The sequence below is a fragment of the Calidris pugnax genome, unplaced genomic scaffold (genome assembly GCF_001431845.1).
Source record: "Calidris pugnax isolate Ruff unplaced genomic scaffold, ASM143184v1 scaffold95, whole genome shotgun sequence".
Classification (NCBI taxonomy): Eukaryota; Metazoa; Chordata; class Aves; order Charadriiformes; family Scolopacidae; genus Calidris; species Calidris pugnax.
This window is the reverse complement of record NW_015090885.1, coordinates 9823757-9836844: the sequence shown is the minus strand read 5'-3', so window position 1 is coordinate 9836844 and position 13088 is coordinate 9823757. Positions and strand designations below refer to the sequence as shown.

At 46.4% G+C, this 13088-nt stretch overlaps 1 protein-coding gene across 1 annotated transcript in view; it reads left to right on the top strand.

The window, feature by feature from the left end:
- LOC106890991 overlaps positions 1 to 8969 on the top strand; it is a 24443-nt gene extending 15474 nt beyond the window's left edge. The window contains exons 7-12 of the mRNA XM_014947140.1: positions 4113 to 4244; positions 5097 to 5435; positions 5721 to 6005; positions 6933 to 7032; positions 7242 to 7362; positions 7997 to 8969. Of these exons, the coding sequence (XP_014802626.1) occupies positions 4113 to 4244; positions 5097 to 5435; positions 5721 to 6005; positions 6933 to 7032; positions 7242 to 7362; positions 7997 to 8278 (1259 nt within the window). The 3' untranslated portion in view covers positions 8279 to 8969. The remainder of the gene's footprint in view (positions 1 to 4112; positions 4245 to 5096; positions 5436 to 5720; positions 6006 to 6932; positions 7033 to 7241; positions 7363 to 7996) is intronic.
- The last annotated feature ends 4119 nt before the right edge of the window (positions 8970 to 13088 follow it).

Here is a 13088-nt window from a genome sequence, read left to right as displayed (position 1 = left end):
GGGGGGGGGGGGGTAAAGGATGTTGCTGTAATAAAAATAAGCAAACCCATCTTGCTGCCTGGATAATGAAGATTTTCTAGAAGGGAAGAAGGGGGCATAATTTAGGATGGTTGCACCAACATTTCCTCTCACATAGGAAAAACCCTGAAAATAAACCTCCAGAGAGCTCTTTATGCATATGACACTCGACTGGTGCCTGCAACTGGCTTTGCTTTCCTGTCTCTAACCAGGCTCTGGGGGATGATGAGAGACAAACAGATCTGCTCTGCTCTATCTACTGTATCTTAGATGCAAGATCCATGTTGCAGTGATATTTGTGTTGGCTGCTTAGCATTTGATAGGACCGTGTGTTTGCTTATGACTTCCCCATGCAGCTGCCCTTGTGCATTGAGTGTATATACCTCCACTTCTTCTTGGGCCCTCCTAACCCAGAAAAGTTCACATGTGACCTCCACAGCATAAGCTGCAATCTCTCTGCCCTCCACTTCTTTCCTTGAGCTGCTTCTGCAAGAATCCACAACGGTTGTTTTTCTTGAGGTTTGTTTGCTTTGTCAATAAAGCAACTGAATTTGGTTTGCAAATCTGACCATGGGAAAGGGACTGTACGTGTGTTGCCACAGCTTTCTCCATTATGTGCCATAGGCTTTGCTATTTACAGCCCTCAGCAGGCCCCTAGGGGCTTGCTTCAAGTCACAGCGAGGTGGGTCCCTAATGCTCATGCTTGGTTGCTCCTCTTATGCCTGGAGCAAAAGCCATGAGACAGAGGCGAGCTGGCATCAGAGGAAGAGTGAAGATAGAGCCAGGGAAGGGAAGAGAAGCTAAAAATCCCTGAGGGACCCTGGGGTGCAAGTCCTCACGAGGGCACTCATAGCCCAGCTCAGCAGCACGGGGCTATGGGCCCAACTGAAGAGACCCACGTGAGAGAAACCATGTGTCAGCCACCAGCATTGACCAGGGGCAGAGCCTGTAGGTCCCTGGTGCAGCTACTAGAGGGACCATCAGCATGGACCAAGCTGCACGGTCCAGTGAGTAGATGATGTATCCCGGGACACCCTTTGCCATTTCACAAGGCAGGAGGACCTGTGCTGTGGAACTGTTACCAAGATTGGTATCTTGAAAAAAGTTAAGTTTTTAAAGGCTTGAGCTGGAAAGCTTCCCCTCCAGCTCTCCATATCATTACACGAGGTGTGTTAGAAGTGTCCCTCCAATGTCTTTGCAAAGGCTCTTTGAAGAGGATGTGTCAGGGTGCAGCCTCAGCACAGAGCCCTTTCCTTTACGATAGCAGAGTACCCTCTAGTGGGAGAGATCAGGAATGAAAGGGAAAATGCTTCCAGTGACTCTTCCATTAAAACAGTAACTCACGAACGCTAATTTTTTTCTCTTTCGACTTTCAAACAATCTTTTTGGTATCCAGCAACCCTATCCCATTGCTGTCGTCTAGGCCAGGTTGGCCAATGATGGACAACAGGTGCTCTCCCCCACCTGTCACTCCGAGGTGAGGAAGGAGAGAGAGAAAGAGATTTACGAGTTTAGAAAGAACTATGCTACTTTTAGGAAATATTAATAGTAGAATGAAAAACAAGATAGTGAAATAGATACAATATATAGAAAACTGTATCAAGCTGCTGGATGACATCACCAGCAGGCACTGGGAAGTCCCAGACTGGACTCAGCAATGGATGGGAACTGGATTATATTATATCAATATATATTATAGCAATAAGTATAAGCAAGAGCCTTTCTGTATACCATTCCTTCACGCTGACTATAAACAGAGGTCTTATCACTCTGACAGCAAACTTTTCTGCACAATTTGTTGTTAATTTCAAAGAGCTAGAAGAGATTTAGCTAAGAAGTGAAAATACTGAACAGAAAGTTGGTTCCATTCTACTCCTCAAACCAGGACACTCAGGTATCCAGAAATTGCAACCACTGTATCTAAAGACATTCAGGAACAACAGGATGAAATGATTTTATGGGTGTTGTCCTATGGTAGACACTGACTGTGGTCACTGAAAGAGAAGGTATTGAAAGGGACTGACAGAAGGAACTAGGCACTTAGTTTCAGTCCTGCCTTGCTCTCCTGGAGGAAGAGCTCTTGCAAAGGACCAGGGAAGGAAATGTGGAAATGTTCCCAAGTCTGATCTTCAAGCTGCTTGCCTGGCCTGCAATGGGTCAAAGAAGGTGTGTTTGAGGAGAAGTGGGAATGGTAGGCATTTTGTACTATTAGAGAAGACTTGTAGGCTGCCCAAATCCCTCTGACAAGCTCTGTCTGGGGGGGGGTCCACCTTTAGTTCCAGAAATCTCTAATTCAAGGAATGCAAACACCCATTACATTTTTCTTTTGCAGAGAACTTATCTGTGTTTTTTTGCGTGGTAGTTTTGGACACATATGTGATCTTCAGTTGTGGCTGTGATCGAATGACATCAATGTGTGTGTATAAACACAACAATAGAAGAGACGAGTGGGTTCAACTACTACTTTTCAAAAACAACTTTTTCCCAGGAAATTCTAAGGAGAAACGTGTAGGCTCAGTGCTGTGAGACAGCCAGCAGTGGTACTTCAGCTGAGTGATTCAGAGCTTGCTGAAGGAGTGGAATGGCCTCACCTCTGTATTTCTGCCAGCGAGTCCATGATTTATGCTTGCCCAAATTGTAGTTTTACTTAGAGTCAAACCAAGGACTCAGAAAACAAACAGGCAGAAAAAGTCTCGAGTTTTCCTGAATGTCTCACCTGAGGGTTTTTTTAAAACAGTGTGGTACTGGATTTCTACGGGGCAGATGACCTGTTTTTCACTACTTTTCAGGTAGGAGTTTAGAAGTTCTCTCTGGTTCTTCCTGATGAAATGGAATGAATTCTTTCTTTCAGTGCTGGCAGTTGTGTCATTTCCTTTCAGAAGGAAACACATTAGGAGTTGTAGAAGCAGAACAAAACAGAAAGCTGAGACCAAAGCTGTCCCAAAGCCAGCCTCACAAGACCCAGATAACATGCCTAAGCTTGCTTTCTTTTGGTGTGTCTGTCCCAAGAGCTGAAGGAGGCTCTGTGGAATGGCAGAAGTTAATATAAAAACACAGTGCAGTTTCCACTGGAAAAATTGGCCAGGATATCAAACTGTCAACCCTTTAGCATTTGCTCATGTTACGGAAGTGGGTTTTAGGGAGAAAAAAACATGGTTTGTCCACTATCACTTGGTTGAATTACTAGGAAAATGACAGCAGGTGGCAGACCATCTGGACCAGGCTGGACCTCCTACTAGACCTATTTTGAGCAGTCATGGCTTGAGGAAGCATTGCTTGAATTTGACGATTAAGGGGCATATGCTAATTTACATGTGCAGAGCCAGGAGTTGAATCAGCAGAGTCCAGCAGTCCTCCTGTAAGCCTCCAGCAGGTGACCAGTCAGCCTGGGACCTCACACCTGTAAAACTTTGCAGGTTTGGTTTTACTTGAATCTGTGGCACTGACTTCAGTTGTCCTTTAACACTTTATTTTCTTCCCCTGCTAAACAAGGGAAACTTGCAGCAGTTGCTTCATATTCTTTTCCTTAAACCTGTACAACTTTCCCTGGTTATTGCCTCCATTAGCTCTGCTTAAAGGGGTCATTAGTCCATAAATCGAGGGAAGAACCAAGGAATGTATTATCAGCAGAGCGTGCTCACCCAGAAGGCAAAGGAAAGAGGAGACCCCTTTCATAATCCAACTTGTGCTTTCGGTATGCTTGCGAGCTGGTGCCAAGCAATGGCATCTTACCAAGAAGATGCCACACTTACACCATGCGAGGTGCAAGTTCTCACGAGGGCACTTGGAGCAGAGCTCAGCAGTATGGCGCTACCAAGAGGAATACCAAGCTGTGCTGCTGGAGACAAAAAGAGGGTGTGCTCTCTATATCCAACTCTGCTAACTGGTCCGTTTGGTGGAGTAGAAAGTCCCAGTAAAGCCACGCTGTGTTGCTAACCCACAAGCCTTTTAACCAAGATTAATGATTAACCATGCTCCTGGTTGTTTCCCGTCTCCCCTGCCCCACAGCTTGCTGATTGGCCTCCAAGAAGGAGTTTGAAAAAGGCAGAAAGTCTTAAACCAACCACGTGGGCAGAGGCCAGTTGCCCTCTGAGGGATGCAGGGAAAGGCAGCCAGCTTTCCCGTCCAGGTGCTCTGTCCCACGATGCTGTTCCACCTGCTTTGCTGGACTGAGATCTGCCTCCTGCTGCTCTGCAGGGGCTGCCAGCTGGAGGAGCCGGCGATGGGTGAGTGGAGAGCCCTTTCCCTGCATGAGGTTAACTCCAGGGCAGCACCAGCCTTTCTTGGCAAGCAGAGAGACCCAGACACCCTCCTGACTGAAAAATGCGAACTGGTATCAGGAAGAGCAGCTTGTAATCTGGGGACTGGTCAGCAGCAAGATGGGGAAATGCAGGTCAGGAAGGGCACAGGATGGAGTTTGTCTTTGCACTCAAGCCATATATTCAGCCTGCATATTCCCTTTTTTTTTTGTACATGTTGCTAAACGGCTCGGTGCAAGGGATGGAGCTGGTTTGTGTTTCCAGTGCACATCTGGGTGGTGGGCATTGCTGTTGGGAGAGTCTGAGGCTGGGGCATATCCCCCTGCAGCCGTTGGCACGGTTGCACTCCCAGCTGCGGGGTGCCCTGGGCTGCTCTGCCTCCCGGGCACGTGCCAGCGAGAGACATTGCTGCCAGGAATGAGAGTCCCTTTTGCTGGTTGGTTGCCGAGTGCTGGGTCTGTACAGGACACCTCAGGGCTGCAGGGGACAAAGGCGAGCTAAAAATAATACGCTGGGAATCATCAGGCAAATGAGCCTGGGGATCGGCTTCGCTGTGCTTGCTAAGGAGCCCTTCTGCTGCCCTGCTGCCTTCCTCCTCACCATGGGAAATGCACAGCACAGGCTAATGGTGTGATGGCCACCCACGAGACCAATGTGTCTGAGGTCTCCCAGCGTGCCACTCAGCCTCGTGGTGGAGTTCCTTGCTCCAGTGCTCTGAAAGATGGGAACGCTGTGCCTGGGTACTCCAAGGCACTGTAGCTTTCCCTAAGTGAATTGCTTTTCCTCTCGCTCTGATTTTGGGGTTTGCATTGTTCCTAGGTTTGAAGGAAGCCGTGAAATCTGATCGCGTTATTGCAGCAGCCCTTGGTGGAGAGGCAACTTTCTCTTGCAACTTCTCACTCTCAATGGACGTTTTGCAAGTCACCTGGCAGAAGAGAAATGGGTCTGCCTTCCAGAACATAGCCACCTACAGCCCAAATCATGGGCTGAGGTTAATAGGGTCATTTCAGAAGAAGGTGCATTTCACTAGAATAACCCTGAAGGACTCAGCTATTACACTCCAAAATCTCTCTTTTGAGGATGAGTCCTACTACAGATGCATTTTCAATGTATTTCCTCATGGCTCTTTCAGCAAAGATATATGCCTCAACATCCAAAGTAAGTTTTCCACTAACACCTGCTCTCTTTCTGGCACTCAGCACAGGTCCGATGCAGTCAGGAGGTGAGAAGGCATTGTCCCTTCCACCCCATAGAAATTTCTATGCAGCAGCATCTCCTCAGTAGATAGTCTCCAGAATTGTTCTACCTTCCCTCAGAGGAGGTGATGACAAATAAGCTGGAAGATGCTTTTGGGTAAAAACCCACATAGAAAGAGGTTAACTATCCACTTTGACCATTAACTCACCACAGAGCCTAAAAAGAACCTTCTCTTTTTGCTCTCAGCAATTTCTGAGCTAACAGTGGAATATGATTCCCATCTGCCCACTGAGGATCTCCTCACTGCAGTCTGCTCAGCAACAGGAAAGCCTGCCCCCAAAATCACCTGGCTGGATGACGGAGACCTGCTTGAGTCCCCTGAAATACGCCACGTCCAAAACGCAAATGGGACAGTAACAGTGGCAAACAGACTTACATTCTCTGCCAGCCACATCCGTGCATTGACCTGCCTCCTTGACCACCCACAAGGAAGGAAAATAAAGGCAGTTTACCTGGAAAAAGAAAGTGAAGGTAGGTTGTGTTTGTATGGAGAGGTGCAGCATGTAGCGGGGAGTGCTTAGGGAAGGATTTGCAATTGTGAATTGTGGGAGTGCAGCTTATGCTTACGTAGGTCTCACTAGACATTTTTCTGGGAGTTCAGATTTCATGTTTTGAAGCCATCCAGAAGACTCCTCCCTGTAGCACCTTTGTGTCTGTGTGGTAGGTGTGTGCATATACATACCATAGTATCGTAGAATGGTTATGGTTGGAAGGGACCTTAAAGATCATCGAGTTCCAACCCCCCTGCCATGGGCAGGGACACCTCCCACTAGACCAGGTTGCTCAAAGCCCCATCCAACCTGGTCTTGAACACGTCCAGGGATGGGGCATCCAGCACTTCTCTGGGCAACCTCTTCCAGTGTCTCACCACCTTCTAATAAATCTGTAGATTTGCGTGTACATAGGCATATATATCTCTGTATGTTTAGATTTCTACACAATCAGTGATCTAGAACAGATGCGGTCAGCTCTCCAGCAGTATCCACAGCTGGAAGGTACCAGCAGAGCAGGCCCCTAGCTGTCAAATTCTGGGGAACAACATTTCACATCTAAGGTCTTGCAGGAGTGTATGTCTCAGGAAGGATGGGAGACTTTCCTCATGATAAAACTTCTTCATACAGAAAGAGAAACACAAATAGGTCAGGAGAAAAAAAGGCTGGGATTTAATTCCCCTGTACCAGGCACAGGTGAGACATTATCCATATTTATTCAAAAATGAAAATAATTTCTCACCTACCACAGTGTTATGTTGCTATGCCATTCCTTTCTCTTCTTCAAAGAATAAACGAGCACAAACTGATGAATGTTTCACTTCAGTCACAACCTCTGGAAGAGGACGCAAGAAACATGTTGACATCCCTCTATGTTCTGGGTGAACTTATTGGTTTCTTCTTGTAGGTGCTCAGAAGACCATCATCATCACGGTGGTCGTAATAGCAGTGGTGTTAACAGCCTTGATACATTGCATCATCATACTAATCAACAGAAAATGGGCAAAGTAAGAGTAATTTCAATTTTCTTGTGAATGACATGGTTTGCCTGTGCTCACCTTGCAATTTGTCTTTTTCTTTCCTTTTGGGGTATTTATATACCTGCTCTTGGAAATTATCCAGGGGGTAACAGAATCCTTAAAATAGCAAGATGGACACTAAATGCCAGGAGGTTTCTAAGCATTACCTGACTAGTTGTTAATGTGGTTTTTTTCAGCTGCAAGAGACACAGTGCGGCCAGAACACCTGCACTGGAGAAAGGCTTACATCGAGACCTAAGCAAGGAAGCCGAGAGCCTGCAAACGCCAAACTGCCAGCACGTTGTTTGTCAAAAGGAGGTAATGCAAACACCCAAGGCTTCCAGTAGTTATTCACATCCTTCAAAAGCATTGACAGTGCTTACCAGGAAGGTGACAAAACCCTACCACTAAGAGCTGGGGTCTGCTCCTGCTGCCATGTCTTGGTGGCATGGGGGAGACACACGAAGTAGATGACACCATTAAGTGCCCATCTCATCCCTAGCAATGCTGGGGAAGGCCTGGAGCATGAAGGAGAAAAGTTAGCCATGGGTTAGGTGGAAAGGCAGGGAAGAGGTGCTGGAAGTACCCAGGAGGGTGGGATGCCCCTTCTGGACAAAGGCAAGGGAGTGCTGCAGAGCTCAGGTGCTGTAACCAGAAGCCTCACACAGAAGTTTCCCTAGAAAAGTCTGCGCTGCCCCGCTGGTCACTCAGGCATGAAGGTGCTCTGAAGGGCTGGTGGCATCCACAGACAAAACCAGTAACTGACCACAGCTGCGATTCACCCCCACTAGCCACTTTCCTCTGACCTCCCACAGGTTCCCTCTTTCCCTTGCAAGCCCTTGCTAATGCTGTGTTGGGAAGGGGAACTCTCCTGTCTTCTTGTCATTTCTCTCTGCCTGATAAAGTAGAGGTTTGTCATGGTTACCACACCACTGTGCTGGGTCTTTTGCAGGAGCAAACACCAGACTCCTCACTTCGCAAAAGGCGGACAGGCCTGATGAGAATCCTGGGAGAGAAAAAACATTCCAGACGCTTGTTTTCAGAGGAAGCAGAGAACCTGAATAGCCATGGCCATGGCATGTTTGAGAGGGAGCCTGTTGGATTATCCATCAAGGAGCTTGGTTGTGCACCCATGAGGGAGGACAAAGAGGAAACAGCAGATAGAGGAGTCCAAATAACATCCCCCCGGCTGCTCCCTGGCCCAGCACAGGAAGGAGAGCCATTAGCCCACTGAAGGCTCACCTCCATAAGCCTAGAGGAACAGAGGAGTCCAAGGGTAGGTGGGGAGCCAAACTAAAGACTTGCAGGAAGGGGTACCTTGCCCAGGCCCCTCCCAGACATGTCTGTCCCAGGAGACCCTCATCCCCAGGGTCCAGGTGTGAAACCCATCCAGATGGGTCATCAGTGGAGTATCTTTTGAAAGGACACGTCCTGGTTTGGGGTAGAGCAGAGCCAACTTTCTGTTCAGTGAGAGGGGCTTTTGCTTATACGTATTGCTGTGGCAACCAGGATCAGCTGACTGTTGTTTATCTCATGGAGGGGTCACACATGTGGGGAGGAGTAGACAGGCCAGGTGACCCAAATCTAACCAATGGGGCATTCCATTCCATCTGCCATGTTCAGTATAAAAGCTGAGGGATCAAAGGCTCAGGCTCTCTTCTGCAATGGCAGCTTCTTCAATGGCTCTCTTTCTTCAGTGACTGGTATCTGAGGAGGATCCTGGCTGTTCATCTGCCTTCAATCCTGACCTATGTGTTCTTGGAGCTAGATCCAGTATCCAGTTCTCACCTGTTGCTGAGTCCAGTTTGGAATTTCCCCAGTGCCTGCTAGTGACATCTTCCTGGGAATTTGATGTGATTTTTTATATATATTGTATCTATTTCATTATCTCCTTTTTATTTTGTTATTAACATTTTACTAAAGTTGTTTAGTTTTTTTATGAGCTCGTTAATTTCTTTAACTCTCTTCTTCCTCTCCTTGGAGCGAGAGGTGGAGGAGAGCATCTGACGTCTTGTCATTTGCCAACCCAGCACAAACTGCAACAGGAGGTCATTGCCTAAAGTGGTATGGACACATGATGGGATGCAGTGGAAGAGCATTTTTGGATTGCACAGGACTTATTTTGGGATGCTTAGGGGAGGAACCAAAATTGAGAAAAAGGGAAGAATTGAGGGGATTGGGGGATGGAAAGGCCTAGGAAAATGGAGAGATAAAGTGATAAAAGGGTCTGGTCGCACATATGCAGGAGGCTGATATCTACTCGTGCCCGATCACCATGGTCCATTCTGTCTTCTCCTTAAGCTCCATTTCTATCTCTTTTCCTGGGTGAGAGACTCCATAGGCAGAGTGTATGGTGGTCTGGCACCAGCAGATGAACTGGGACTGTGGGCCAAGGGGTACAATTGAAGAGACCCAAGTGAGAGAAGCCATGTGCCAGCCACCAGCATGGACCAGGGGCAGGACCTATGTGTCCCTAATGCTGCTCCTGAAGCGAGTATCACCACAGATCAAGCCAGTAAGTAGGTGACATGTCCTGGGACACCCTTGACATTTCACAAGGCAGTAGGAGCTGTGGTGCAGATGCAGCAAGACTAGTGGAACTGTACCAAGATTGGTATTTTTTAAAAAAGTTATGTTTTGAAGGGTTCAAGCTGGAGAGCCTCCCATCCAGCTCCCTGTATCACTACAGGCTGTGTGTTAGAAATTTCCCTCCAATGTCTCTGCTCTTTGAATAGGATGTGTCACGGTGCAGCCTCAGCACAGAGTAATTTCCCTAATAATAGCAGAGTACCTTCTATTGGGAGAGATTATGAGTGAAAGGGAAAATGGTTCCAGTGAGTCTTCCATTAAAACAGTAACTCACAAGTGCTATTTTTTTTTTCTCTGTTGACTTACAAATAATCTTTTTGCATTCAGCAACCTCATCCCAGGTATTCAGAAATTGCAACCACTGTATCTAAAGACATTGGAACAACACAAAAAAACCAACAAATTACTTTATGGGTGTTGTCCTGTGGTGGACACAGACTGTGGTCCCTGGAAGAGAAGGTATCAGTCCTGCCTTGCTCTCCTGGAGGAAGAGCTCTTGCAAAGGACCAGGGAAGGAAATGTGAAGATGTTCCCAAGTCTGATCTCCAAGCTGCCTGCCTGGCCTGCAATGGGTCAAAGAAGGTGTGTTTGAGGAGAAGTGCGAATGGTAGGCATTTTGTACTATTAGAGAAGACTTGTAGGCTGCCCAAATCCCTCTGACAAGCTCTGTCTGCAGGGGTTCTGTATACCATTCCTTGACATTGACTATAAACAGAGGTCTTATCACTCTGACAGCAAACTTTTCTGCACAATTTGTTGTTAATTTCAGAGAGCTAGAAGAGATTTAGCTAAGAAGTAAAATTACTGAACAGAAAGTTGGTTCCATTCTACTCCTCAAACCAGGACACCCAGGCATCCAGAAATTGCAACCACTGTATCTAAAGACATTCATGAACAACAGGATGAAATGATTTTATGGGTGTTGTCCTATGATAGACACTGACTGTGGTCACTGAAAGAGAAGGTACTGAAAGGGACTGACAGAAGGAACTAGGCACTTAGTTTCAGTCCTGCCTTGCTCTCCTGGAGGGAGAGCTCTTGCAAAGGACCAGGGAAGGAAATGTGGAAATGTTCCCAAGTCTGATCTTCAAGCTGCTTGCCTGGCCTGCAATGGGTCAAAGAAGGTGTGTTTGAGGAGAAGTGGGAATGGTAGGCATTTTGTACTATTAGAGAAGGCTTGTAGGCTGCCCAAATCCCTCTGACAAGCTCTGTCTGGGGGGGGGTCCACCTTTAGTTCCAGAAATCTCTAATTCAAGGAATGCAAACACCCATTACATTTTTCTTTTGCAGAGAACTTATCTGTGTTTTTTTGCGTGGTGGTTTTGGACACATATGTGATCTTCAGTTGTGGCTGTGATCGAATGACATCAATGTGTGTGTATAAACACAACAATAGAAGAGACGAGTGGGTTCAACTACTACTTTTCAAAAACAACTTTTTCCCAGGAAATTGTAAAGAGTGCTCAGTGCTGTGAGACAGCCAACAGTGGTACTCCAGTGAGTGATTCAGAGCTTGCTGAAGGAGTGGAATGGCCTCACCTCTGTATTTCTGCCAGCGAGTCCATGATTTATGCTCGCTCAAAAGTGTAGTTTTACTTAGAGTCAAACCAAGGACTCAGAAAGCAAACAGGCAGAAAAAGTCTCGAGTTTTCCTGAATGTCTCACCTGAGGGTTTTTTTAAAACAGTGTGGTACTGGATTTCTATGCAGTAGATGCAGCAGATGACCTGGTTTTCACTGCTTTTCAGGTAGGAGTTTAGAAGTTCTCTCTGGTTCTTCCTGATGAAATGGAATGAATTCTTTCTTTCAGTGCTGGCAGTTGTGTCATTTCCTTTCAGAAGGAAACACATTAGGAGTTGTAGAAGCAGAACAAAACAGAAAGCTGAGACCAAAGCTGTCCCAAAGCCAGCCTCGCAAGACCCAGATAACATGCCTAAGCTTGCTTTCTTTTGGTGTGTCTGTCCCAAGAGCTGAAGGAGGCTCTGTGGGATGGCAGTATTTTAGGACAAGAGGACTCTAATTACTCTCTTTCTCACTAACTTCAAAGGCTTTGTCAGGCCAGACAGTTGGTGTCAACTCGGCCACCGCCATCTCCTGAAGAGCTGATGTACAAAGGACTTTGCAAAACTCGGCAGAGATTCCTGAGCTGAGCCAGAGCCTTTTAACAAGAAACAGTTCACATGAGAGCACAGAATATGGCTCATTCCTCTATGAATATAAAACAGTTTTCAACTTTTTGCCGTTGCTAGTCTGCCTGGAGTACTTTCCATTTGCTTCTATCTGCCTTGAGCTTACCTCTAGTCTTCATCTACTGCTTCAGAACTATCTTTTCCTTGCTCCGCTCTAGTTTCCTCCCTTTCTTCCAAAGAAGATTTCCAGACTTTTTCATCATTTTCTTCTTTCTTCTTTAAGTTTGTCCAGACCATTGAAGGAGAAGTAAATTTTGGATAAATATAGAACTTTTCCCCTTCAGTAGATATGAGTTACAGTGTGAGTTAATATAAAATATTGCTCAAGTCACCCAAATGTACCCTTTATTTTCATGAAATAAGGGCAGGAAGATGTCCCTGGGATTCCCCTGATTTTTTCACTTGGATGGCACAAGGCACTTCTGGATAGATTTTTTTTTTTTTTTTAAGCTGTGTAGTCCTCAGCTCTCTGCAGTTCCCTCTGAAATCCTTTGAACTACAGTGAGGGCAGGTGGGCACAGGAGACTTGCTAACACATTTTTCTCATAAAAAGAAAAACCCGTGTGAGGGGTGAAGATACATCAGTCCCAAACAAGAAGTAGCACGTTACTTGCTGGAGGCCTGATCTGCTTTAGACAGAACCCATTCTCTATTCAAAACAAAAAAGGGAAGTCTGGCAGAGGGAAATTTAAGTGACTTGAGACCTACTTATCAGTTCTAGGAGACAGAAGAAAATGTTGAGAAACGGTACGGGTGGAGCTTGGGCTTTAGTTTGTTAGTTGGCAGAGGAAGGGCTCCGCTAATTGAAGCACAGTGGTGGAGAAGATGTCTCCAAAGACAGCTATACCCAGGTGGAAGGGCTAGTGCCCTGAAGCCCAGCCTCCAGCAACAAGTTAACTCTGATCTGGGGCACAGGCATCAGGTGTTTTGGTTTTCGCAGGTCAAAAAGGGCTGCTTTATGCACTGTGGTACTGAGAGCAGTGGAAGGGGCACAGTTAACCTACGGGGGAGCCTGGGATGGCTACGGAAAGGGGACACCACCCTATTCCTTTGGAAAGTTTTAATAATAGTGCTTGAAATATTCCCATACGTTTGTGTCTCAAATAAGAAAAGAGTTCTGATTTTATGTGGGCTCTTGGCAAAAAACTTATGGGCATCTTTGCCAAGTAATTTTGGCAGGGTTTGAAATTGTGCCAAGTCTGATATTGTTCCCATGAGTAATGATGATTTAAAACAGGAGACCTTTTAGGGTCTTGCAAGAGAAACA